At 38.5% G+C, this 26,247-nt stretch overlaps 1 protein-coding gene and 1 long non-coding RNA gene across 2 annotated transcripts; one reads left to right on the top strand and one right to left on the bottom strand.

Moving 5' to 3' along the window:
- Positions 1–254: 254 nt before the first annotated feature.
- thbs2a (thrombospondin 2a) lies at positions 255–25,523 on the bottom strand. The gene is made up of 22 exons (XM_073873436.1): positions 25,187–25,523; positions 24,772–24,843; positions 23,879–24,426; positions 23,414–23,504; positions 20,545–20,741; positions 18,973–19,113; positions 18,791–18,884; positions 16,785–16,955; positions 11,284–11,460; positions 11,032–11,205; positions 9,705–9,832; positions 9,377–9,532; positions 7,495–7,713; positions 7,307–7,414; positions 7,044–7,203; positions 5,829–5,947; positions 5,488–5,722; positions 4,466–4,693; positions 4,108–4,379; positions 3,920–4,017; positions 3,692–3,831; positions 255–1,360 (listed from the first exon to the last, which is right to left on the bottom strand). Exons 2-22 carry the CDS (start codon positions 24,836–24,838, stop codon positions 1,353–1,355), a joined length of 3,531 nt encoding a protein of 1,176 aa, XP_073729537.1. The 5' UTR covers positions 24,839–24,843; positions 25,187–25,523; the 3' UTR covers positions 255–1,352.
- Positions 8,507–9,533, top strand: LOC141368817 (uncharacterized). The gene is made up of 3 exons (XR_012372179.1): positions 8,507–9,029; positions 9,175–9,224; positions 9,397–9,533. It is a non-coding gene; the product is annotated as an uncharacterized lncRNA (long non-coding RNA).
- Positions 25,524–26,247: the final 724 nt, after the last annotated feature.

Raw genomic sequence — 26,247 nt, 5'->3', positions numbered from 1 at the left:
AATTAAATTATACAATGAAGTGCTATATTTTCTAAGGTTTAATTACACAGAATTTATGATAAATTAATGTATTTTATAACATGTCATAAAACTGGCCTCCAGTTTGAGAACCACTGGTTTAGAACAACCACCTTGATGTATTTAATGGCAGCAGTGATGTTACCCATCAACATTAGTTACCTGACAAATAAAACTTTCTTTATAAACTGTAGTACTGTACATCCCATTATTGTATTTGGAAAGATGGCAAAAAATGTGTGTAAACCTTTATTTAAGAAAAATCTGTAAAAAAACTGCAAATAACAATTATAGAAAACTTTACAAGGTTTTCTGGGGATGTTGCATAAAAATCAAAGGTATTGCACTTTTTACACAATATGTAATATGATTATGACAGTAAAAAAGCAAAATACAAAACACATGGATCAATCTTTAGGCTCAAATAATCTGGCTATTAAATGACACAACCTTCTTATAGACTATAGAATGCTAATCCTATAATGTCTCATTTTCTCCAGTGAGAAACATAGAAAAAGTAGTTTAAGACCAGCACAAAAGTTGACAAAAAAGGTGACAAAAGTAAACCAAAACCATCACTCAATCCTCACATTTAAAAACGTTTCTGTCAAGTACTGAATGATGCAAAACAGCACAGGCATGAAGTCAAAAAGTGATTGTCTGTAAGCACAACAATAAACAAAATCTGCAACATTCAAATGTTGTCAGTGTAAACAAATAAATTAGTATTTACAATGTCTAGGTTCTGAAAGCATTACAATAAACTAGACACAAACTTGATACTGAGTTGCAAGAGTCATATAAATACTTTACACAAGTTATTATGATACAGGCTTAATATAAACATCTTCATCTCACAGGTCTCTAAAACATGTATATGTCGATCAAACCCAAAGCCCCTGTTAAAAATGAGGGTTGTAGAAAAAGAAATATGTAATTTGGCACAATAGTAAAATACACAGGAAAAACAAAGTTTTCTGCAAAGCTGATTGGTAAAGCTGATATGGAAAATGAACGTTTGTGATTTTGTCTCCTCGAAAGTTCGTAAAGCTATACAAAAATTATTTTTGTATATGATTTTTAACACTACCCTAACTTTGACAAACTTGAATCATCAAAATTGCTTTCAACGATGTTTTCTAGTTTAAAAAACAGCTCTATGATTAAAATATAAATGTGCAGATGTTTGATGTTTCTCCTTAGGGTCATTGTGGTCTGGGTTCGGTTTCATTCCATCATTTCATTAGTCCTTCAAAGTCTTTGGTTTTTAGTCAGATTGTGTATAAATGTGTAACTGTGCTAAAGTCTCTTAAAGGTTTCATTTCTCTTCTTGTTCAGTTATCTGAAAGGTATAAAAAGAAATAAACTGTTGTTAGTGAATCCAATGGCATACAACAACTGGCTTTGAGATGGCCTATAACATGTTAAAAGGTAACTCCAGCCAAATATCAAAACTACCCCTTGATCCACTCACCCTCAAGCAATCCGAGACACAAACGTCCATCATCCCTCAGATAAATACATTTTGGAGTTATTTTGTAAATGCCCTTGCATTTTCAAGCTTTATAATGGTAAAAAGCAGGGATCAGAGGTAATCCACATGGCTCCAAGGGGTTAATAAAGGTTTTTTGTGGATAATCAATGTGATTTTGTAAGAAAAATATCCATATTTCAAACTTTATAAACTGTAATAACCAGCCTCCGGTAAGGACGTCATCTTGGACGGGATTCACGAGAGAGTCTTGGTGAGGGTTGGCTGCCATGGGCAACTTGTGCATTGACTTTCATGAATTGAGTCCAAGATGGTGTTGTACCGGAAACTAAATATTATGGTCCATAAAGTTTAAAATAGGGCTATTTTTCTTACAAAATCGCATCGATTCCCTACAAAAGACATTTATTCTGCAAAATACCTTTATTAACCCCTTAGAGTCTTGTAGATTACTTCTGTGAAGGATGGATGCACTTTTTGGGCTTCAAAGTCAGAAGTTGTTCCCTGATCCCTGTTTTGTACCATTATAAGCTTGAAAAATGCGTTTGTCTGAAAGATGATGGGATATGTGTTTCTCGGATTGGGTGAGTAAATCTTGGGGTAATTTTAACACCTGGCTGGAGTATCGCTTTAAGGAATCTGTGATTTAGAAAAAAAACATTTGAGGTTTATCATCAGACATACAACCTTTCACTGTCTATCTATATTAGGGATGGGCAACATCGGTCCTGGAGGGCCGGTGTCCTGCAGAGTTTAGCTCCAACTTGCCTCAGCACACCTGCCTAAAAGTTTCTAGTATGCCTAGTAAGACCTTAATTGGCTGCTTCAGTTGTGTTTAATTACGGTTGGAGCTAAACTCTGCAGGACACCAGCCCTCCAGGACCGAAGTTGCCCATCCCTGATCTATATCAATAATACTTATACCACCGTTACAAAAAGAAGCTCTGGATGTTTAATGCTGCGTTCACACCAGCCGCGGTACAGGCGTCAATTGCGAGTACTTTCAATGTTAAGTCAATGTAAAGATGCGTTTACGCATGTCTGGAGGTCTGCGAATAACTGTGGGTTCACACCAGACGCGAGTTTAATGATTTGCGCAAGTAGATTGCATACAAAGTCAATGCAAAGATGGATCAGACGCGACCTTGCGTGGGGTGATGCGAATGACGTGATATGGGTGGCGCGTGTGCCGCGAAAACACGTGTTATTTGCCTCAAAAGTTGAGCGAAAAATTCGCATGACACCAAGTTAAATCCTGCGAGTAATCTAGAGCGAGTAACGCGATGCCCTGCGTTTGGTGTGTACGTATAGCATAAGGCGTTTCGCATGGTGCAGTAGACGCGAATCCGCCTCATTGAATCCCATCTGAACTTTGGCGAAGACGTGCCACGTTAACCAATCAGGAGCTTGCTCTAGTAGTGACATGATTACAGAAAGCAACCGGATTCGCAGAAGCCCCTCCCATGACGCGAATTTCCGTGTGAATGTCTCGATGACTAGAATTTCATGCGCAAATGAAGTGAGTACACTCAATATGTTAAAATGTCCAACTACGCGCGGTAGACGCGAATTTGACACCTCAAACACATCTGGTGTGAACCCACAGTAATGCTGCGTTCACACCAGCCCCAATAGCGCGGCGCAGTAAACGCGAATCCGCCTCATTTGCGCATCTATTTCGTTGAAAAATCCGAAGCCGCGTTAACCAATCAGGTGCTTGCTCTAGTAGTGACGTGATTACAGAAAGCGAGCGGAGTCGCAGAAGCCCCTCCCATGACGTGAATTTCTGCGTGAATGTCTCGAATAACTAGAATTTCAAGCACAAATGAAGCGAGTAAACTAAAAATGTTCAAGCGTCCAACTATGTGCGAATAGAGTGTTTTTGCCGCCTCTACTGCGTTTGCTGTGAATCCACACATTTTTGTCATGCAGATGCTGTTGTAACAATAATGAAGGTGAAAAATCAAACATGGTTATAAAGGCCACTGAATAAGACACAATTTAGAGAGTTAAATATTTAAGTAGCTAGTTTTCAAGGTCATTAAATGTTACAATATATCTACAGTATTATGCTAAAGTATCTAATGTAGTAAAAATAGAAACAGAAATATTTAATGTTCCAAGGTTTTAATAGTGCAAAAGTATCCAGTGCAATAAAAATAGAAACGATATTCTACCCACCTTGACATTCATACTTGAGATCAGAGAAGTAAACTAATTCTTGAGAGAACACAAAGAGTCCTAATCTCCCTCCTGCGTACGACTTATCATAAACAGAGCCCGAGTCCGCCATGATCTGTTTCCCTTCATAAACCACCACTCTGGAGAAAAACAACATTGATTTATTAACTCAACACACTTTTCAGAGGATTACTGTGGCTGTAGAGCAACATCTGCTACAGTAATCACCTAATGAAGCCGGTTTTGGGTCTGTGGATGAGATGCCACCTGTAGGCGGTGTAATCTTTCCAGCCGATATTCTTAGGGTCGTGCCACAGCGTCCTGACCTGTCAGATTACATCACATACAGTGGTTAGGTTGCATAAAGCTTTGCATACAGTAAGCGCATACGTATACAGATGAGTATCGAGTGTTACCTGTCCAGGTGTTTCCCCTGTGTGCCACAAGGCGTTACGCAGATGCTCCCCTGTGCCTGTGGTGGAGTTGACCACTTTCAGTGAAACCCCGGAGATGCCAAGGGCTTTGGTCGGTTTGTCTTCCCAGTATGTCTGAGTAATCTGCTTCCACATAACCACATAGAATCGCCCGCTTGACTGGTAGCCAAACACAAAGCCAGCATAGTCATCATCTCTGTCGGTGTTGACGTAAAAAGTGCCACTAAAGTCCACTGCACTAAACTCATCGAAACCTTTGGAGTAAATAAAACATTACAGAATAATTATTCAGTGAAAAGTAAAAGACGAGATGGGCTGTTGTGAATGCTCTCATACTCACCCACAGCAATACCAGGGTCGGAATTGACAGTCTGAACCAACTCTTTGCCCTGATGCCTGACCACCCAGTTGGGATCCATCTGGGTAGTCCCTTTGGGATCCAAATGCACCATCTGAAATTTTCGGAAGTCGGTACTACTGATGGCATTGTTCTCAGGGCAAACGTCCAAAATGTCTGGAACGCTGTCGTTGTCGAAATCGTCTTTGCAGGCATCACCTCGACCGTCCCCTGTGGACAAGGTCAAGTTATTTGATCGATAAAATAAACGTGAAGCGTTGTAAACAGTCAATTAGTAAAAAATCTCAGGTAGAAACTGAGCAAAGTGAGGTATTAACTCTTAGTAACTGCCTGCGAAATGTGAACTGAGACACATCTGATTAGACCATGGCTACACTAAAACATTGGTTCTCAACCGTTTTCACTTCAAGGCGCCCTTGTTGCCCACAACAATATTTGAAGGTCCCCCACCTCTTTTTATTTTTTCCAAATAAAATGAACTAGAGCTTGGAATGACTAGACAGATGTATATTCACTACTGCATTTTTTGCCAAGTTTTGGCTTATTTTATTTTAAGTCATCTTGAGGCCCCCTTGGAAATCTGCTGAGGGCCCCCTTTCCTTGTTGAGAAACACTGCACTAAAACACATTTAAAAAAAAGTCAAACTGTGAAAAAATAAAATATGTGGCACAGTATATTAAAGAAAAACATATAATAATACTACTACTAATAATAGATGATTGCTCTGAATAAAATTCCATAAATGTAAAGTTGGGAATGTGGTTGGTTGCAGGCCTAAGACGTTTCATTTTTTGGTCTCCTGTGAGGCAGCACAACGGGAAGCGGTTACAAATCACTGCCAGTGTTACATTCCTGCCCAGATATTGTATGAAGTTTTGAATTTCTGTAAGTGGGACTGCGGGTTTGTCTCTGTGTGTTTCTTTCCATGGAGTGCAGAAATCTCTATTACAGTAGCTATTTTAAGGTACAAGCAACCACGTTTCATGCATTACTAATAGTTTACCGTCAGAGTCAAGTTGGTCTTTGTTGGACACCAGTCTGCAGTTGTCTTTTTCGTCAGGGATTCCATCATTGTCATCGTCGAAATCGCAAGCATCTCCTTTGCCATCGTTGTCGTGGTCAGCCTGGTTGGCGTTGGGTATGTAAGGGCAGTTATCCAAATTGTTCTGATGGCCGTCTTCATCGATGTCTTGATTGTTGTCACACTCATCACCAACTCGATCATTATCTAAATCTGCCTGTTAAACCATACAAATGACTTTAAATGATGCTGCATATACATCACGCCCCTAGAAACATGCATTTTTTATATAACTATAATTATATAGCTAGAATCTGATGTACCTGCTCAGGGTTGTGCAGTAGAGGACAGTTATCACATTGGTCACCCACTCCATCCATATCTGTGTCCTTCTGGTCACTGTTGTATACGTACGGGCAATTATCATTTTCATTCAGAACCTCTGAAACACACATGAATAATGTTAGCATTACACAAGATATCTGATAACCAGTGACTTATAAATCAACCAATATCAGTCCTTCCAGAAAAACGCAGAGGTTTTTTGTGATTGTCGCGGGCAAAAATCCTTGATCTTGCGGCATGTTTTCTTAAAAAATGTGATGGATAATGCGGGATATTTATGCAATTTTATGCAATGAAATTGCGGGAACTTGCAAAAATTGCGGGAAATTGTAAAAACTGTTTTTAGCTTTTGCAGCTTTTCAATGATGTTCATGTCACTGCGCTTGTGTGAGGTACATGCAACATTTTCAACTTTCTGCTAAGATATATGTGATTTTTGCTATGAAAATGCGGGGATTATAAAATCATGCAATATTTTGCACACAAAAATCTGCAATTTATGCTGCGAAAGTGTGGCGTATTTGAAAAAATGCGTCCCCCGCATAAATATGCCGACTTTGGATGATTATGCGTTAAATCATGCAATCGCATAATCACGTTTTTTTGGAGGGACTGCAATATGTGACCCTGGCTATGATATCCAAGCTAAAGTGTCATTTTAGATCATCAAAGTTTGATTTCACTCAATGATTTCAATCATGACCTTACTAAGTTAATATTAAAGATATCAAGGTTATATTTACATTATATAGGTATAGGAAGATTTTATGTAGAAAATCACAAAAACGACTTTATCTGGGTTTTGCTTTGTAAGTATTTTTAGTGAATTTTGAGGAAAAAAAGTTCATTTCAATACTATTCTGTGATATTATTTTACATTTACAGGAATGCATTTGGCAGACACTTTTATCCAAAGCAACTTACAATGCATTCAAGCTGTACATTTTTTTAGCATGTGTGATTCCCTTGGAATCAAACCTTTAACCTTTGCATTGTTACATTTACATACATACATTCAATTTTTTTCAGAGCGACATATGGTATACATTTTATCAGTATGTGTCTTGCCTGGGATTGATCCCATGACATTTTGCACTGTTATGCAAACAGTTTTATTTGTAATTTGTTGAACCGAAACTGAACATCGATTTGAGCAATGCTGATTTGGTGGTTGCTATCTTGCAGTTTCTTACCGTCTCCATCGATGTCCACCGCGCAGGCATCTCCCTCGCCATTACCGTCCGTGTCGATCTGAGCGGGGTTGTGCTCGTACGGGCAGTTATCACAACGATCACCAACAAGGTCCTTGTCGTAATCGAACTGCCTGGGATTGTACAGTAGTGGACAGTTGTCCTAGAGCACAACCAAAAGATTGACATTTGTGGACATTTACAGTCACATCTGTACTGTAAATAACATTGGAGATACACAACCATATAATTATTAGGATCTTTACCACTTCATCCAAGATTCCATCATTATCATCATCTTTGTCACAGGCGTCTCCCTGACCATCTTTATCAAAGTCCTCTTGTCCTGAGTTTGGAAGGTTGGGACAATTGTCCTGCAAGTGATATTTTTTTTTACGTTATCAGCCATTTTGACTTGCGGGCACAGAAAAGACAAGAATTTCTGTTACAGTACCTTCTTGCAGTGATAGGATTGGTTGGCTCCACACACCAGGTTATGATTGGGCCAGCCGTCAAGATCAGAGTCCTCACCACAGATGATGCCGTCGCCGGCGTAGCCGATTTTACACTCGCATTTGTACATGGGGTTACTGAAGTGGCCCAGGTAGAGACACTCAGCAGACCTGTGGCAATTGTCGGTCTTGTCCTTACAGGGATTTTCTGGTTCACACACCTGCAGCGAGAAGAACGTACAAACTTTATTTAACACAGACAAAACACTGAATGAACAGACAACTGTCGATAGTGCTTCAACAATCTTTTAAATACAGAAAATCTTGATGTTTAACCTCCTTAAGGGGGTCGCACACCGCCGTTCTAAAAATAAAGAACACATTGTTATCTATGAGTATACGCACACCGGCGCCAACAGGAGGCACCCAGCTACTGCTCAGGAAGTTGCTCACATCCTTGTTGCGTCACAGAGTGCCACTCACATAGTTTAAGATTAAATAACATCATATGTGTCCCAAATCATTAGCGATTAACATTGGCTGATAACGTATATTTAGCATTTGATAGTAGACGCTATCTGACTAAGCTTGCGCTATTTAATGTGCACTTCCCGTGTACAATACCTCAGAGTTGTCCTAGACGCGACGCGGCGCTGAGCTGTGCGTCCAGTGTGCGACCCCCTTAAGACCCAAGCTTTGGTTTGTCTTTTTTCAGATTTCTTCCAGCTATTTTGGGGTTAGGAAGAGCCAATAAATATAATAACTAAATATTTTTTATTGAACAACTAGCAGTGTAAGTGTCTACGTTTCTGTACGACTGGTTCCAGTTACACAGAATTAAGTATTATGGTGCAAACAACAAAAAAATGTGATGTCCACGTATGTCTTAGGAGGTTTATGCTCTTTGTATATTAAATATAACCCATCTGGGCAACCGGCAAAAAACCTCAAAAAACAATTTGTTTCTGTTATATGCACAATATTTGCACAATTTAAGATTTCAGATTAAAAGAAAGCTTAAAGTTTTATTCATTTTAAATATACCACTGGTGGAACCAAAAATCCTACCAATGTCAAAAAGTTTATTCTGAGATTTGTTGAACAAAAAACCCCAACAAACATTAACTTGATAATAATGATTCATTATTTGAGTATCCCAACTGTGCGAGGCAAACGTAAAAACTAAAAGCGATCATTTTCTACATTTTGATGGTCTCGGCTTCGAACAAACTGTGCGGTTTGTTTGAAAAGCTCAGTATCTCAGCTGTGAAATATGCTGGAACTCTGAGACAATTTCTTTCAGCCTCTTTTTATTCTTTCAGCCCCAATTTATTACTCCAGGGCTCGGGATCAAAGCAAGGGAAGCTGGATGTCGGTGACAAACTTATTAGATTGGACGTTATGAAATCTTTGGGCAGAACAGCAAAACAGCGAGTTTTCCAAGAATTCTCCAAAACTGGTTCACCAGAGAGGAATGGGAACGGAGCCTGTGTGAAAGAGAGATCCATATGGTTGGCCACCATCATGCATTACAGCGGTGAGGGAATTTTTTCATGTAGCAGATACGGTTTCTCCAAGGTGCCTCACACTACACTTACGGTATAGGGACAAGCCCATTTCTATATGAATCTATATGAAAAAGTTTTTGCTATTTTTTCTGTTTCTCCACATCTCTGTTTTAGATAATACTACAAAGAAAACTGTTGTTGATAACTTCACATCCTGGTGTCAGGTGGTCACTTCCCATCCACACAAGCTGTTTTTGGCCAGAATAAGTAGGATACATGAGATAATTAGAAGTCAGACCTTTGACTACAAAAGCCAGGGATTTAAACTTAATATTGCAATAATTGGTCCAATCTGCTCAAAGACCAAATAACAGACCTGTTTATTTTGCTTGGCAGCCTCTACTCCCATTCCAAAAGGCTGATTGCCTTTGTATCTAGGAGGGCAAGGCAAACAGTGGAAACCCGGATCCGTGTTGACGCAGTTGACGCTGGATTCACCAAACTTAAAGCAGACGTCAGGCACCATGTCACACTACAGGACAGAAAACCCAAACAGTGTGTTAAAAGTGTCTGAGATATAGCATTTAAAAGATGTGTCTGTTATTGGGGTGGTCTGTATTTGAAACTATTCCATTTAAGATAAAACTGGGAGCAATTGTTTCAAACATCTCTTTGTTCTTTCTTATTACCGTCGTCATCTTTACCTCATTAACATCCTCACACAATGTTCCGTTACCACGGAAACCGACAGGGCAGGGCCCGCACTCCCACGAGCCATCAGGAAAGCTAGTGCAGTCAACGCCTCCAAAGCAAGGGTTAGAGAGACAACCATCTGATAAAGTAAAGAATGACGCATGGGTGAGATATGACACTTTCGGTTTATGCATTTTATGCTTTTTGTAGATCTAAAGTCAAATACATGGGGGGAGGGTTTGATGTTTAAAATGTAAGTACAGTAGTGTTTCTTGTTAGTTAAAGTATACCTAAACTATGGGGCTGTATCCCAGACAGGGCTTATTCCAGTCCCAGACTAAAATGCATGTTTGAGCTCCCTTCATTTATAAATATCATGTTGCACTACTCAAAAGTAAGTACCAGACATTTGTCTGCAAGTACAACATATTTATCATACACTCACCTAAAGGATTATTAGGAACACCATACTAATACTGTGTTTGACGTCCTTTCGCCTTCAGAACTGCCTTAATTCTACGTGGCATTGATTCAACAAGGTGCTGAAAGCATTCTTTAGAAATGTTGGCCCATATTGATAGGATAGCATCTTGCAGTTGATGGAGATTTGTGGGATGCACATCCAGGGCACGAAGCTCCCGTTCCACCACATCCCAAAGATGCTCTATTGGGTTGAAATTGGCTGACTGTGGGGGCCATTTTAGTACAGCGAACTCATTGTCATGTTCAAGAAACCAATTTGAAATGATTCGAGGTTTGTGACATGGTACATTATCCTGCTGGAAGTAACCATCAGAGGATGGATACATGGTGGTCATAAAGGGATGGACACAATGCTCAGGTAGGCCGTGCATTTAAACGATGCCCAATTGGCACTAAGAGGCCTAAAGTGTGCCAAGAAAACATCCTCCACACCAGTAAACCATTGCATTAATGAGAAATTGAACAGGTGTTCCTAATAATTATGTAAATGAGTGTATATGTACAAGGTAAGTACACATACTGTAAAATAAAGTGCCATTATATCTTTAATATTGACTGAGTAAGGCCATGTCAAAGATTGAAATTAATGAGAAATCATCATTAGATTATGAAACTTCAGTCTGAGTTTTACAGACTTGGCCCATAGACATCTAGGTTAATATAAATCAACTGTTGGGTTTGTCATTATTTTATCAAACAGTGGGCTAAAACAATCCATCATTTTTGGCAGTGTGCACCATCTGTATATAAAAACCATATAAAAATAAATAAAAGTATAGACATAAATAACATAGATTGACATCAGAGAGCAAGAAAAGAGATCACATACATAAGTAATGTCTCATTTGAACCTACCCACAGGGCAGTCATGCTTGTTACAGGCTTCATTGTCCTTGAACTCTCCCGGACATTTTTTGCCGCCGTACTGTGGTCGAGGGCTGTTGCACACACGAGTTCGAGTTCTCGTTCCTCCTCCGCAGGTGGTGGAACAAATCGCCCAAGGAGACCACGGGCCCCAAGCTCCATCAACTAAATAAAGATGAGAGTTTAGTAACGATCATAAACCGAGGTGTTCATGGAGACAAATGTACGGCTCGCAGCACTCACTTGGACAGGGTTTGGCTTCACACTTTTGCGTCTCTCTCCCGATGCCCTCACAGTCCTTTCCTCCCATTTGTGGTACAGGGGCGTTACAATGGCGTATTCGTGTGATCTGCCCTTCTCCACACGTCACTGAACAAGAAGACCAGGGCGACCACAAACTCCAACCACCATCTTGACGGACTATAATGAAAGTGGAGAAGGTAAAAGTTGTTTGCAAACATAACAAAACAAACAATATCAGCTTTCATTTACACTTGATGTTTTTATTATAAATTATGATGTGGAATTGATTTAAACGTTATAAAATGTGACCCTGGACCACAAAACCAGTCTTAAAGGGTTAGTTCCTCCAAAAATGAAAATAATGTCATTAATGACTCACCCCCATGTCATTCCAAACCCGCAAGACCTCCGTTCATCCTCGCAAACACAGCCCAAGATGCTCTAGATTTACTCCGAGAGCCTCCCGACCCTCCATTGAAAATCTATGTACGGTATACGGTCCATGTCCAGAAAGGTAATAAAAACATCATCAAAGTAGTCCATGTGACATCAGTGGGTCAGCTAGAATTAGTTAAAGTATCGAAAAAACATTTTTGTCCAAAAATAACAAAAATTACGACTTTATTCAGCATTCTGCATTCACCAGACTGCAGTGATGCTGCTGACGTACGACGCTGCTGACGTGTTATCTGGTGCGCCCAAGCTTCGTTTACAGTCTGAGGGAGATGCACGCTGTGTTCAAGCTATTCTACATTGTTTGTATTTTGGTATTGCTATATTTCTTTTAAAATGGTGCGTAAGTTTGCGAGTCGCAGATGTCCTAATCCCTCAGAATTTAAACAAAGCTCGGGGGCACCAGATAACACGTCAGCAGCGTCGTACATCAGCAGCATCACTGCAGTGTGCTGAAAAAAGTTGTAATTTTTGTTATTTTTGGACCAAAATGTATTTTTGATGCTTCAACAAATTCTAAATGGCCCACTTATGTTTTTATTACCTTTCTGGACATGGACAGTATACCGTACATGTATTTTCAATGGAGGGTCAGAAAGCTCTCAAACCAAATCTAAACATCTTAAACTGTGTTCCGAAGATCAACAGAGGTCTTACCAGTTTGGAATGACATTAATTGGAATGACATTAATGACATAATTTTAATTTTTGGGTGAACTAACCCTTTAAGTAGCATGGGTATATTTGTAGCAATAGCCCAAAATATGTTGTATGGGTCAAAATTATAGATTTTTCAATGTAAAGATCATGTGCCATGAAGATATTTTGTAAATTTCCTACCATAAATATATCAAAACGTTTATTTTGTGAGTAGATGCAGTGCTAAGGACTTCATTTGGACAACTTTAAAGGTGATTTTTTCTACCCAGTCTCCTGAGGATGTGTATGAATGGCACGAGGTGTGGAACTCGTGCAATACATACTCCAGATTCCACTTTGGCATGCATGTGATACGCCAGTCCTTCCCATTCACTTAAACGGTGCATCTTTTTTTGTCGTTTTATTTATTGGTTTCTCAATTTTTTTCTGTTTTTTAAACCATTTTCGCTTGGGTTTAGGGTTAGATTTGCTTAATGAGGTTTTTTAATATACAGGTTTTTCCATGTTTTTGTCCATATTTAAGCCATGGTCGCTTGGAGTTGGGGTTAGAGTTGGGGTTTGGGTTAGGATGTCATTTTTATATAACAAAAAGTTGTTCTAACCCTAAACCCAAGCGAAAATGGTAAAAAAATAGGAAAAAAATTGAGAAGCCAATAAATAAAACGACAAAAAAAGATGCACCATTTTAGTGAATGGGAAGGACTTGCGTATCATATGCACGGCAAAGTGGAATTTGGAGTATGTATTGCACAAGTTTTAAACTTTGTGTTATTTATACGCATCTTCAGGAGACATGGGCTCAATTTTTTGCACCCTCAGATTCCAAATTTTCAAATAGTTTTTGGCCAAATATTGTCCTATCCTAACTAATCATAAATCAATGGAAAGCTCATTTATTCAGCTTTCAGATGATATAAAATCTTAATTTCGAAAAATGGACCCTTTTGACCCTTATGTGGTCCAAGGTCAGAAATGTGACAAATGTGAATATATATATTTTTTAAATATATATTTTAGGGCCTTTTATGTCTTTATTTTAGATAGGGTGGTAGTAGAGAGTTGACAGGAAAGTGTTGGGTGGAGACAGGGGAGCAGGACCGGCAAAGGACCACAGAGCCGGGAATTGAACTTGGGTCGCCGCGAGCGCACTGGCGCTATATGTCGGCGCACTTACCACAGGGCTATTGGCACCGACACAAATGTGAATATTAAAAACATATACAGTAAGGGACAAAGAAAATGTAGACCTTTGGAAACGCAGAGCTTTTCTATTTCTAAGGAAATCCGTGGAGCTTTTTTTGCAAAGTGGTAACTTTAACACAGGCGGCTTGTCCATTGCTGTCCAAGACACCAGCTGGTAACATTTGTCAGTTATAAAAAAAACATTTCAGGCAGCCGTTAAGCCAGAGTTAGCAGAACGAATTCGCATCGGTATACCACAAAGAGCCACATGCCGTTCATTAAAACCTCACAGAGAATAAGTAACACCAGTTCACTCGTCTCTCCGAGGAATTTATCTATTAGCACATGCTTCATAAATATTTACAACAGATGAGAAAAAACATCCGTATTTTTGCAAAAATTCATATGTTTGCCACAAAACTAGGTCAATATCATCTCCTCAAGGCTATGGAACGGCTTTGAATCAATGATAATGTGCTTGATCCACTTTGAAAGCTCATAACAACTTAACCTATAGCCTGAAAAGGGCATGTCTTTGTCTGTTCGCATAGGGAATCTGCATGGAAATAAACAGACTGCCACAGTCTGGCTGAACTGCTTCATTTTTCTTCATTTTTATTATCTGTTTAGATGTGTGACAGCTGTATTTCAGACCGCTCTCCTTTAAACACAGACTCTTTCACCGTTCTTTACAAAGACCCTATCAATAAAAGTATTGTTTTTATTATTACAATTATCTGTAATAGTCAGAATGTGGTGGGGGAAATCAATTACAGAGGATTGCGATATTTATCCTAACAATTCTATTTCAGCAGTCTCATGCCAATAATAATATTCATATTTTGGGAAAGAGGGATTCTCGACCAAGCCTGTGGGAAGCAGACACGTACCACGCTCCTGTTTAGCTTAGATATAAACAGTGCTTAGCAGTGTAATGTGTTTTAACAGAGGGAACACAGAATATATATAACAAAATATCTATACCTTGCAATGCATTGTAAGTCGCTTTGGATAAAACTGTACGTCTGCCAAAATGCATAAATGTACTGTAATATCAGGACATCGAACGCACAATTTTTATTTCTGTTTGATCAGGATCAAAACTCAAACGAGATAAGAAATGACAATATCATATGTGACCCTTTGTGTAAAACCCAGACAAGTCTTATAATCTATTTATGAGATTAGGAGCATGAAAGTTTGATTTCAACCATTTATTTCACTTTAATTTCAATCTTTGACATTACCTTATTCGGTAAATATTAAATAAATCAAGTATATATTTTCACAGAATATTCTTTTAACAACTTTACAATAAATGACTGGGCTGGCTTTTCACAGATGGGGTCACAATGTCATGACTTGATATCAGATTATTGATCTAGGATTATTACAACCCTTGGTTATAAATAGCAGACAAGTAAGGAAACACATTTTAGGATTAAAAATCAATACCATTCAAACTTTGGATATATGTTTTTATGAAAGAAATTCTGTAACACTTTACTTGAAAGGGTGTTTATCAAGACTGACATGACACCTTTATAGTCATGACATGACAAGGAGATTTTATTCACATTTATGACAATTGTCATTAAGTGTCATTTGTTCAAATTATGTCATTTTAGTGCAGGGATGACATTGTTTGAAATGTCTTTGTTGTGACAACTTGACATAAACCAATACATTAGCTTGTCATAAATCTGTCATAAACATGCCATAGCAGAATAATTATCAAACTTAAGAAACTACTTAGCTTTATGGGTTAACATTACATTAAACTGTCATTTAAATATCATTAATTGTTAATACTGTCAAATTTTAAATACCATAACAAAATCCAACAGACACATCAAAATATTAACTTTATTTATGTGCACAATACATAAAAAAACTGAAAACTAACAGGACTTATTTTTCCTCACACATAGGGTTCTGAAACTGACATTGATTAAATGTTTTGTTATTTTTTTCTTCTATTTAATTTAATGTAATTAAAGGAGCATTTTACCCATAGAAACATTACTCTTTATTAAAAGTGCGTCATATTTGTAGTCCAAATGTTACATATATTTCGAATTTGGTGCCTATTTGACTAAGAAAAAGGGTGTTTGTAGTCTCACCCCCTCAACAAAGATATTGGACTTCCTGGGTGAATGGGTGAAGTGTCCCTTTAACTTTGCAGCCATATGGACATAACGTTGCATGGCTTAACCCATTATTGTACTATTTTCATTCAATTTTAGGTGAATCGGTTTCCAAATGCAATAAAATATAATTTTATACATTTTAATTATTTTTATTATTATTATTAAATGATTTATTTTATTTGTTAAACACATGGAGAAAACTTAAAAAAAAAACATTACGAACTAAAGAATATGCATGACGCCTTTATAAAACTATTTGACAGAGTATTAACACTTGATGGCATTTTAATGACAAATTATACTTGTACCACTGTAGTTGAGGTCAAGAAAAATATTCATGACGCTGTTATAAAACTATTTGACAGAGTATTATCACTTAATGACATTTTAATGACAAATTATACTTGTTCCAATGTAGTTGAGGTCAAGAAAAATATTCATGACGATGTTATAAAACTATTTGACAGAGTATTAACACTTGATGACATTTTAATGTCAAATTACACTTGTATCACTGTAGTTGAGGTCAAGAAAAATATTCATGACACTGCTATAAAACTATTTAACAAAGTATTCACACTTAATGACATTTTAACGACAAATTATACTTGTACCACTGTAGATGAGGTCAGGAAAAATATTCATGACGCTGTAAAAGTATTTGACATAGTATTAACACTTAATGACATTTTAATGACATTTTATTCAATTTGTTTCACTTGTAAAAAAGTGGTCAGTTATGTTGTCTTGGTAATGTCAAGTTGTAATAACAAGGACATCTCAAACAATGCCAATAAAAATGACATAAGTGAACGAATGACACTTAATGGCAGTTGTCATAAACTTGCATAAAATCTCCTTCATGTTCATAAAACGTGTCATGTCATGTCATGATTATGAATGTGCATGTCAGTCTTATGAACACCCCTTCAAGTAAAATTCATTTACCAAAAATTCATATAAGACTTCATGGACCAAACAGAATCAAACAGGAAAGGCCATCAAAATGACTCTAGATGACCAAACAACAGGTGTGCATAGGAAGCAAAGACTCACCACGGCTGTCACATTTTCCCAGACTGCATCTGCGGGTTTGGATGGACGGACCGCTGCAGGTGTTACTGGTTGCGTCACATGACCTTCCTCTTTGCTGGGTGCCCGTTCCACACGTCACCGTACACTCTGTCCATTCTGACCAAGGGGACCAGCCATCTTCACTGTCTTTAGCTGTAAACACATAAGCCCAAAATGCACAGGCATGTTTAGTGCTGGCAACATGAAATGTTACCTTGCTTTGACCTCACCACCACAATCAGGGTGCTTCTCATTGCCTGTATATTTAAGGAGGAAAGGCAACGTATACTTTTCCTCTGATGTTTTGAAAACTGTAGTTACTGTACATATGACATCATCTTTCGAGACCCACTTCAGAGGATGGGAATATACAGTGATGCTTGTAACTCATGGCTAGTAAAACTGTGTTAAACAGTTATGTATTATTAAAACTCTACATTGGAGGCACCACAATGGCTTGAGGTTATCTAGATTGGCAGTGTGAAAGCTGTGCGGCATATAGGAATGTTTACTTTAATGTTTTATTAAGCTGTAAAATTGAGGGTAAAATTGTGTTATTTTATTGTTCAATTAAATTTTAATGGGATTGGCAGTTTAAGAGCGGTGAAAAAATTTCACACATGCAGTGATGTTAATATCATAAACATCACAAGAGGCCTTTGTTGTAATAATTAGAAGTAATTTAAAGACCCTGTGAAATCTAAATTTTTGTAGCATATTGTCCATGTCTGTTAGCTTCCAGGCCATCTACAAAATATGAAGAGCTAAAATGCAAAAGCCTAAATGCTGTCAAAACCGAGATAATGATATTGGCACGTATTATACGTCTATCGAATACTTCCACTTCAAATCTGCTTAATCCCCGCCTCAGGTCATTCAGAAATACAGCTTTGTTGACAGAATACATTAATAATACTATTTTTCAGCAAAGTCCTCTAAATGCATGGAAGAACAATTCGCTGAATGATGGTGGTGCATGTACGTCAAGATGCAAGAGCTTTTACCCTTAAAGGAGGTTTACCGGAAATATTAGGATACTGACCAAATGTTTTAGTCTTTTCGTTTTACCTTTATTCAGTAAGGACAGTGAAGAGGGACTGGAGACTTACTGAGAAGCGGAGATTTTTGCACGTACTTAGAGGTTTTTGCAGCAAAAGATTTGTGAAAGTAAGGCATTTCAGTTACTGACTAACAGTGGCGGCTCGTGACTGCTCATCCGACGGGCGCTAAGTCAAAAGTGTTCGGAGTGTCGTGTGTGGTTCCTCTTTTCAAAACATGTGTTCTGCGCGTCGGGAGGTCCCGTATGCATCACGTGTTTTGTCAAAATAAGTGCGTCAAAACTGTTTATGATAAAAGAGACACTCACGTTCACAAAATACACGCAAGACACTCCCTTGACAGTACACTCTGATTGCGCATGATATTATGCGAGTATCTGGCAAACGCAAGCGTCTCTTTTATCATAAACCCTGTAGACGCGTCTGCAGCAGGCAATTATTTTGACAAAACACGTGATGCACACAGGATCACTCGATGCGCAGAACACATATTTTGAAATTACGAACCACAAACATGACGGGCTACATACATGTTGTGACGGACTTCGCATCGAGCGCCCTCGAAAAAAGAAGTCACCAGCCGCCACTGCTGACTAATAAACTTTTCATTGCCATTAAAATGAAATTACTGAACCTAAACATAAGAGCCTGATAAAAATGCTAATTTACAAAAAAATGTGTCTCTTCATATGCTAGTGTACTTCTAAAAAAAGCCAAATTTAACTTATTTACTGTATATATTCATATTCATAAAACTCATCCGTTCCCCCCTAAAAATGATTTTTCATGCACTTAAAATTATTTCCAAATGAATGTCCTACCCATAGTCCCCACATATCACCAATGGAAGAGATATAGTTTCAATTTGCACTGTGTGATGTAGAAACAAAGAGTGACTACATGTGTGTCAGGAATGCATCAGAAACTCACGCAGGCACACCGGGCAGCACTCTCCATCCAGGAAAGTCGGGCTGGCACAGGCTACTGGAGGACATGTGATCTGATGGCACACAATCTTTGATTCCTGACAGAACGAAGCCATAAAACATAAAGACGGACCATTCAGAATATAAAGCAGATCGATTTCTCTTCCATTCATCAGTTCTTCCTACCTGACAGGTGCACTTAGTACAGCTGTCCACAACCCAGTCCTCCTTATCCTCAAAGAGACGGCCATCTTGCCAACACATGCGCTTGTCTTTGATGTTCTTCATGTTCCCCAGGACCTCCTTCATCACTGTGTTCTCCTCAGTCTAGCCCACAGAAGCACAGCAAGACGGACAGATGGACACAACATTTTAAGACGAGGTCAATATGCTGTCAATGTTATCCACGTGTACTGCAGCTAATGGTGTAAAACATGCAGTTGTGCTATACAGTATATTACATTACACTACATATAGTTTTATACCTATCCACCCTACCCATCTCCAAGAAATTTAGCTGTACCTTTCACACCACAGGCCGATGAGGGGTGCACATGCTGCCAGTCAAAACCAAAACTATTCATAACTTTCTCATCTTTACTGAGCCCCACTGTGTCTATCTGTCTTGACTCAGTGGAAACTTTATCATACATTAATAATTCTTATGTTAATTTTTAAATGATAAGTGTTTAAAGAGTTTTCGAAAAAACATCTGAGACAGAGTTGATATTTAACCTACTGAAGACCTATCTCATGAACTAGAAAAGCGCGAGCTCTGAGAAGTACAAAACCTGACAACTATTAGCAAAAGAATTTCACACCATCCTCCAATTTTTAATCCATTTGTGCTTGAGACCGAGAAGCAAAGAGAATAGGGTCAGGGAAAAGGAAAACATGAAGAAAATAAAAGAGGGGAAAGTATGATTTCAATTGCCAAACAACAGGAAAAAGTGGAACACAAGTCGGTCCGTTCTGATGAATTAATCTGTGCATGTGTGTGTATGAGAACATAAATCTTAGGCAGTAGCTATGAAGGCTCTGAAACAGAACACCATACGGTCTGGAAGAGCCTCAGGGACCCGCAGCATCCAACGGCTGGATTTCCTAGAGATTATGCCCAGACTCCCTCATCGCTGGGAAGCTCCCAGAGGAGGATAAAGAGGCTGTTTAAACACTGCCAGACACGATTCGGTTCCTATTCACACTTCCTATCTCCCTCTAAAACAAACCATAAAACCCAAGCCCACATTTTCCCGTTTTCCACTGCCTCTTTTCCATTTTTCCTTTAATGGTTCTATGTATTCTTTCTTTTTTTCAATTGAAGCAGCTTAATCCAATTTTTAATCTGTAATAAAATTCTCTGAATCACAGACTGGCCATCAACCAGCCAACACACACACACAAACACACACACACACACACACACACACACACACACACACACACAAACACACAGGCTCAGAACGCACACAAATACACACACAGCAAAGCTTTAATTATATTATATGCATCTATTTGGTCATTAAGTGTTGTTAGTGAGGCTGGGTTAAGACTTACATTGTTCGACTCACGCAGATGTGAGCTACACTGCGCAATGTCAAATTTCTTAGTAGGAAAAGGAAGGAAAATACTTGGCATGGCTTATTTCTGGAATATGGGGTTGGATTTTAATAACATTATACTATGGGTTGGTGACCCCAATATAGACAAAGAACAAATAAGATAATAATGACTTTCTCTTTAAGGAAAAAACTTTACCACTTTCTGTAAGCCATCGATGAGGTTGCCCACGACGATACGGAGACCTTTGAGCTCCTGGAACATGGTGCTGAGCTCCTCACACGAACGCTCACACATTTCCGAGGCCAACTTCTCCTTCTGTCCAATGAAGTTGCTGGAGATTGATGTACCCACTGACACGGTCTCTGTACTTTCATTTACCACATTTACTTCCTCTGAGAGAGAAAAGAAAGCAGCTGGTGATTGTGTCAGTAATCTACATGGTATTAGGGGTATCAGTTCACCCAAAAATGCTAATTCTGTCATTATTTATTTACTCTCATGTTATTTTAAACCTATATGACTTTTTCATTTTGTTGAACACAAAGCAAGATATTTTGATAAATGATGACAAGCACACAGTTGATGGTACCCTTTGACTTTCATAGACGGTACCGTCTGCTGTGTGGTTCCCATCATTTATCAAAATATCTTCTTATGTGTTCAGCAGAATATAGAAACTCATACAAAATGTAATGACAGAATTTACATTTTTGGGTGAAAGAGCTAGCATATACCCTTTATATATCATTAGCTAATACATATAAATTAATTGAGCTTTAAAGTGAATTCTTAAAAAAAAGTTATTCCTGGCCTTCCAACACGATCTCACGGCAAGTCGTGTTATAGTTACGAAGATTTTGATTGATTTATTTGTGTTTGCTGACACGAATTTCCGCTGTTTTCGTGTTTCTGGAGACGAATTCTATCAATGGCTGTTCGTGTCTGTGCCACGACTTTCTTTATCGTGTCATTTTATATTTTTTCTCATCGTTCTTCCCTATTGTTTAAATCATTGTCGCTTGGGGTTAGTGTTAGATTCGGGGTTTGCGTTAGGATGTAATGTTATGCTTTGGTTTCTACATGTTTTTTGTCCGCTTTTTAAACTATTCTCGCCTGGGGTTGGGGTTAGAGTTGGGGTTTGGGTTAGGAAGTCGCAGAAAGTGATTCTAACCCAAACCCAAAGCAACAATGGTCAAAAAATAGAAAACAACGATGAGAAAACAAAATATAAAATGACACGATAAAGAAAGTCGTTTCACAGACACGAACAGCCATTGATAGAAACTTGTGCTGGGAAGGACGAAAAAGACATTCGTCTCCAGAGACGCAAAAAACAGCTAAAATTCGTGTCAGCAAACACGCATAAATCAATCAAAATTATCGCCACTACAACACAACCCGCCGTGATACTGGGCTGGGCTTTCAGAATAAAAAAAATAGAAACAGATCACAATTTCAGTGGTCTTCCATTGGTTGGACAAACAGACAATCCCAAACTTACGCCAATGGTTCACGCCAAGATAATTAGCTTCTAAAAAAGATAACTTATAGTGCATTTTAAGCAGGAGGTAAGAGACATCTAGGAGTATTTTAAAATTACAGACTTTGGCTTTAACAGATTTGTAAAGGATATTTCACACCACACGCCTTCTGCCGTATAAATCTTTCCCAGATCGCACCCTTCTGACTTAAATATAATGAATATGCAGAAGCTACCCAGAGGCAACATTTAAAGAACGAAAGTGATTTTTCAAGGCTTGTCTAGGAAAAGAAAGGAGCGCTGGAGAGATACGCAACAGCCGAGGAATGCTGTCCATGCTAAAACTCCCTTTAGATATCTGGAGCCATTTGGGGTCATTCGTATAAATTTTCTCCAGATTATTGGAAGACAGGAGACAGTAAATCAGTGAGCCATGTTGTTACCTTCGGAGGTCTCTTTGAGATTCATGCATGGTTTGCAGTTTTTAAAAACTGTTGAACTCGTTCAAATCACTCAGGGGTTTAAGTCATTGCTGGGGAAAAAAGTGTGTGTGTGTGTGTGTATGTCTTTCTAGGCAGACTTTTGTGCAGTTCAGCTTAGCTTTTATTCAGTAATACGTGGCAGTCCCAAACTGGGGCACTGGTGAGTTTATAGGGACCTCTGCGTTGGCATCCATTCTTTCAGCAGTTGGCATGCATTCATGCTGGCAATGAATATGGAAGGCTTTTTTGACTGTGCATGTCCTTTGCATACTCATTCAATTATAATTAAGAAGAATAGTGGTGCAGAAACGCTCACACTTGCAAAACTCACACAAGGCTCAGCTTTGTCATGGTCAAAATGTGCTTATTTCAGCAAAAACGTCTCTCAGCTCCAGGGATGCGATTATTTATTGGTCAAATAGACTTTCCAAGTACTCTTCTTTGCATGAGAGTGCAACCAGGAAAGCGCAAAACATCTTGAACTGTATGAAGCTTTAGGTATAAACGCCAGCTCCACCAACCAACTCATGATCTCACCCTTTGTGTGTGTGTATACAATGTATGTGCTATTTTTTCCACCTCGCCTAAAAGTCATGTCAAACTCGCCAGTGTATATTACCATGACAGTTTTTAACTTCTTCATGGCATGTGCACATTGTTTGACCCTTACAACACTAAACTAACACGAGCCTTTCCCATAAACATGAGGTAATACATTCAGAAATTTCCACAGCTCTGATCTGCAGATTTTGTGACCCACTTAGGTGAAAGCCAAAGGAGCCTCGAATAAAACCTGAATCAAACGGAAAACATATCAACCCTCTTAAAACAAATTTGATCTTCAACTCCAGAGCAAAATTCCTCAAGAGCTCCTGCAACTTGGAACGCTCGGAGTTCCATACATTATAAAAGCATATTCAGATCCTTGTAACATAACTCTCACACAAAATCAAGCCAAAGCTCATGGAAAGCAGACGCTGCAGGTAAACTCTCTCGAGCTGTCGCAAGAACCTCTATGGTTTTGCCATGCTAAAACTGATTGACAGTTTATATAGCTAAGCTATAGTTTAATTTTTTTTAAAATATAAGAATTAAATCTTACCAGGTTTGGCGATCTCACATCCTTTCTGTCTCAGGATATCGTCTACCGGTGTGTCAAACAGGAACTGTACATTTTGTAGTAAACCCCTGAAAGATGACATGGAGATAAAACTTTACAGGTCCATTGCAATGCCAAACTGTGTTAAATCAGTTTAGAAGTAGGCCTACCACAACAATGGAGAAAATGTGCAATTTCAAGGCTAAATCATCTGGGTACCTTCAGGTGTAAGGTCAACCATAAGCAACTAAAGAGTGAACTAAAATGACAAGGCTTTACTTTTATTTTAATAAATAATTAGCATGATTATATTGTTAATATAGAAAAAAACCATTTGAACAGCAAACTCTCTCTCTCTCTCTCTCTTTCTATGTATTGGGCACACTGCAAAACCAATGAAAACCCACAGTTTAAAGCTTAGGCGTAAGTAAATATGATGTTCATGCAAAGTTCAAGTCCTACCCTGAAGTGGTTTTCCCTGATAGATCCCTTGGCCACATACATCTGACTGCCCTCTGACTGCAGGTGCTCATAGAAAGGCTCATCCAGAATCACACTGTCAATGAGGCTACAGCCTACGTAGAGGTGAGCGTTTTCTCCATGAACGTACAGCGTAATATTTTTCCATTGTGAATCGGACAAGTCCACATCTTCGAAGGACACAACATGCTGAGATCCCTTAACTAAGTAGATCAGATCCAGGGTGTTGGCACGACCGTTGGACAGAATCTCAAACTGTCTGCTCCCACTCGAGTTCTCCAAGCCAATCAGGGTTCCCCTGGAGCCTTTATCCTGTCGCATAGTGGCCACAAACACAAACCCCTCATTGTTTTGGATCTGCTTTAGGATCTGATGAAGGTTTGGTAATTTCACAGCAGGGACGTGGTCAAAACGAATAAAACGGTACGCTGGAGAGTTCCAGTCGTGGCCCTTGAAGAGCTTGGCACCGATCGTCTTTCGACTGATGCCGCTGATTTTGAAAAGGTCGAAGGCAGATTCATCTTCCACATGGTCATCTTTGAATGAGTCAACACAAGAATTGATTTGAGCAAAGCAATGATTCAGTGTATTTAAATAAAGTGCAGATGCTTACATGAGAACGCATAATATATTTAATGAGATGATTATGCAAGACCATTAAAGATTTTTAGGAAAATGTTGCATCATCAGGTTTTTTTTGCATTGTGTACCATAGAGACTCTTTGTTAAGGAATCAAACACAGATGTTTTCTTGGAAGCACAGAGATGAGTAAACTTGATTCGTGTGAAATGTATCAAATCAAATAAACATCTTCAACAACAAAAATTATGCTTATACGCTAAATAAACTATTTAGGAACAGGTGTGCATCGTGAATTTACCTTGAGGTAGCGCACTGATGCAAAGCACCAGCAACAACAGCAAGCAAAGACTTCTCCTGAGTATCATAACGCCTTCAAAATACACAAAATAAAAACCAAACTCTGAATAAAGAACCATCACTTTGCTCAAAAAAGAAATAAATCAATCAAATTATATGCAATATTTGACCTCCAAAAACGCATAATAACAACCAAACAATGTTTTATTATAGTGGTCTATAATAAAATTAAAGTCAAACTGTCTAACAAAATAAAGACGTTTATCACGTCTAGTCTGTAAAGCACAACCTTTGTAGAATATTCTCATGAACAAAAAAACATTCAAATAAATAAATAAATAATAAATAAAAAAGTTTAAACGAACAAAATATAAAAAATATTTAAATAGCTATTCACAGATAATCCAAGCCTTTACCTGTTGTTATGTGCAATCCAAATAAAACCCAAATATTTTATTTCCTCTATGCTGCCAAAAATGATGCAAAAAGGACAAACGATACCCCAAAACTTAAAATCCACAGCTAACATCCACCGGCTCGTGACTGTGGGTTCAGTGGCGCTTGAGAGCTGGACAGAAGCCCTATATACGGTTCAGGACGAACATGTCAGTCAGTCTGTTTCGGAAATAAATCTGAACCGGCTGAGGGGGCTGAATTACATGATTCCCATCCTATAATGTCATATGCCGGTAGCCTACCAGTGCTGTAGCACTGAAAACTCCCGCCCTCCCCTACTGTGACTTCTTCAAGTCCAAATATCGACTCAGAGTCTCGGGGAGGAGGAACGATGAGGAGAGATGAGAAGATGCGGAGGATTGTGCAAGATGCGCGCGATCTGATCTGAGGTACGACCGTGCGAGAGATGCTTAAAGCCACGCGCACAAACCACTCAGTCTTAGTACTTCGTTTCATTTTGTTAAATAAGTTCATACTAGTCTTGGTTACCTCTCTCAACCAGTATCAACGAATTGTATGATTAATTATTTGCATTGCTTTAGAATATAACACACTCATAAGTGATTGTAATGTAACTTAAACCTGCTGGACATTATGAACACATTTATGCAGGCTTTATAAAGCGTTGTTGCATTACGTGGTTGTTTGACATAGTGACACACGCACGCGCGTGCACACACATACAGTACACATTGGAAATATCGTCTACTTCTGTACTAGGCTATATAGTATGCGATAATCAGTTTGTGATATAAGTACGTATGAAACCTCAGTATACAAAAAAGTAGGCAAATACCTGGATGATTTAAACATTCCCTCGAGATAAGCTTACCCTTACAAAAAGATCCATGTTTTTAGTTTTAATCGATTTAAATATTTTTTGGCATTTTGATTACAATTGGCAAAACCAACAGCAAACATGTTTTTTGGTTTTAATAGTATTAAAACCATGATAATTTTTCGAAAGGGTATGCATCAAACAGACACTTTTCTATTCCATGATGCCACACAAGCTGAAGAG

Source organism: Misgurnus anguillicaudatus, chromosome 11, assembly GCF_027580225.2.
Source record: "Misgurnus anguillicaudatus chromosome 11, ASM2758022v2, whole genome shotgun sequence".
Taxonomy (NCBI): Eukaryota; Metazoa; Chordata; class Actinopteri; order Cypriniformes; family Cobitidae; genus Misgurnus; species Misgurnus anguillicaudatus.
This window is presented reverse-complemented; position numbering and strand designations above follow the sequence as displayed.

Excerpts from the sequence above, each read along its gene's own strand:
- thbs2a (XM_073873436.1), bottom strand. The coding sequence starts at position 24,838 with ATGATACTCAGGAGAAGTCTTTGCTTGCTGTTGTTGCTGGTGCTTTGC. Across the intron at positions 11,461-16,784 it reads GGGAAAATGTGACAGCCGTG|TCCGTCAAGATGGTGGTTGG; the intron begins GTGAGTCTTTGC and ends CTTTCATTATAG. Across the intron at positions 5,948-7,043 it reads GGTGGACATCGATGGAGACG|AGGTTCTGAATGAAAATGAT; the intron begins GTAAGAAACTGC and ends TGTGTGTTTCAG.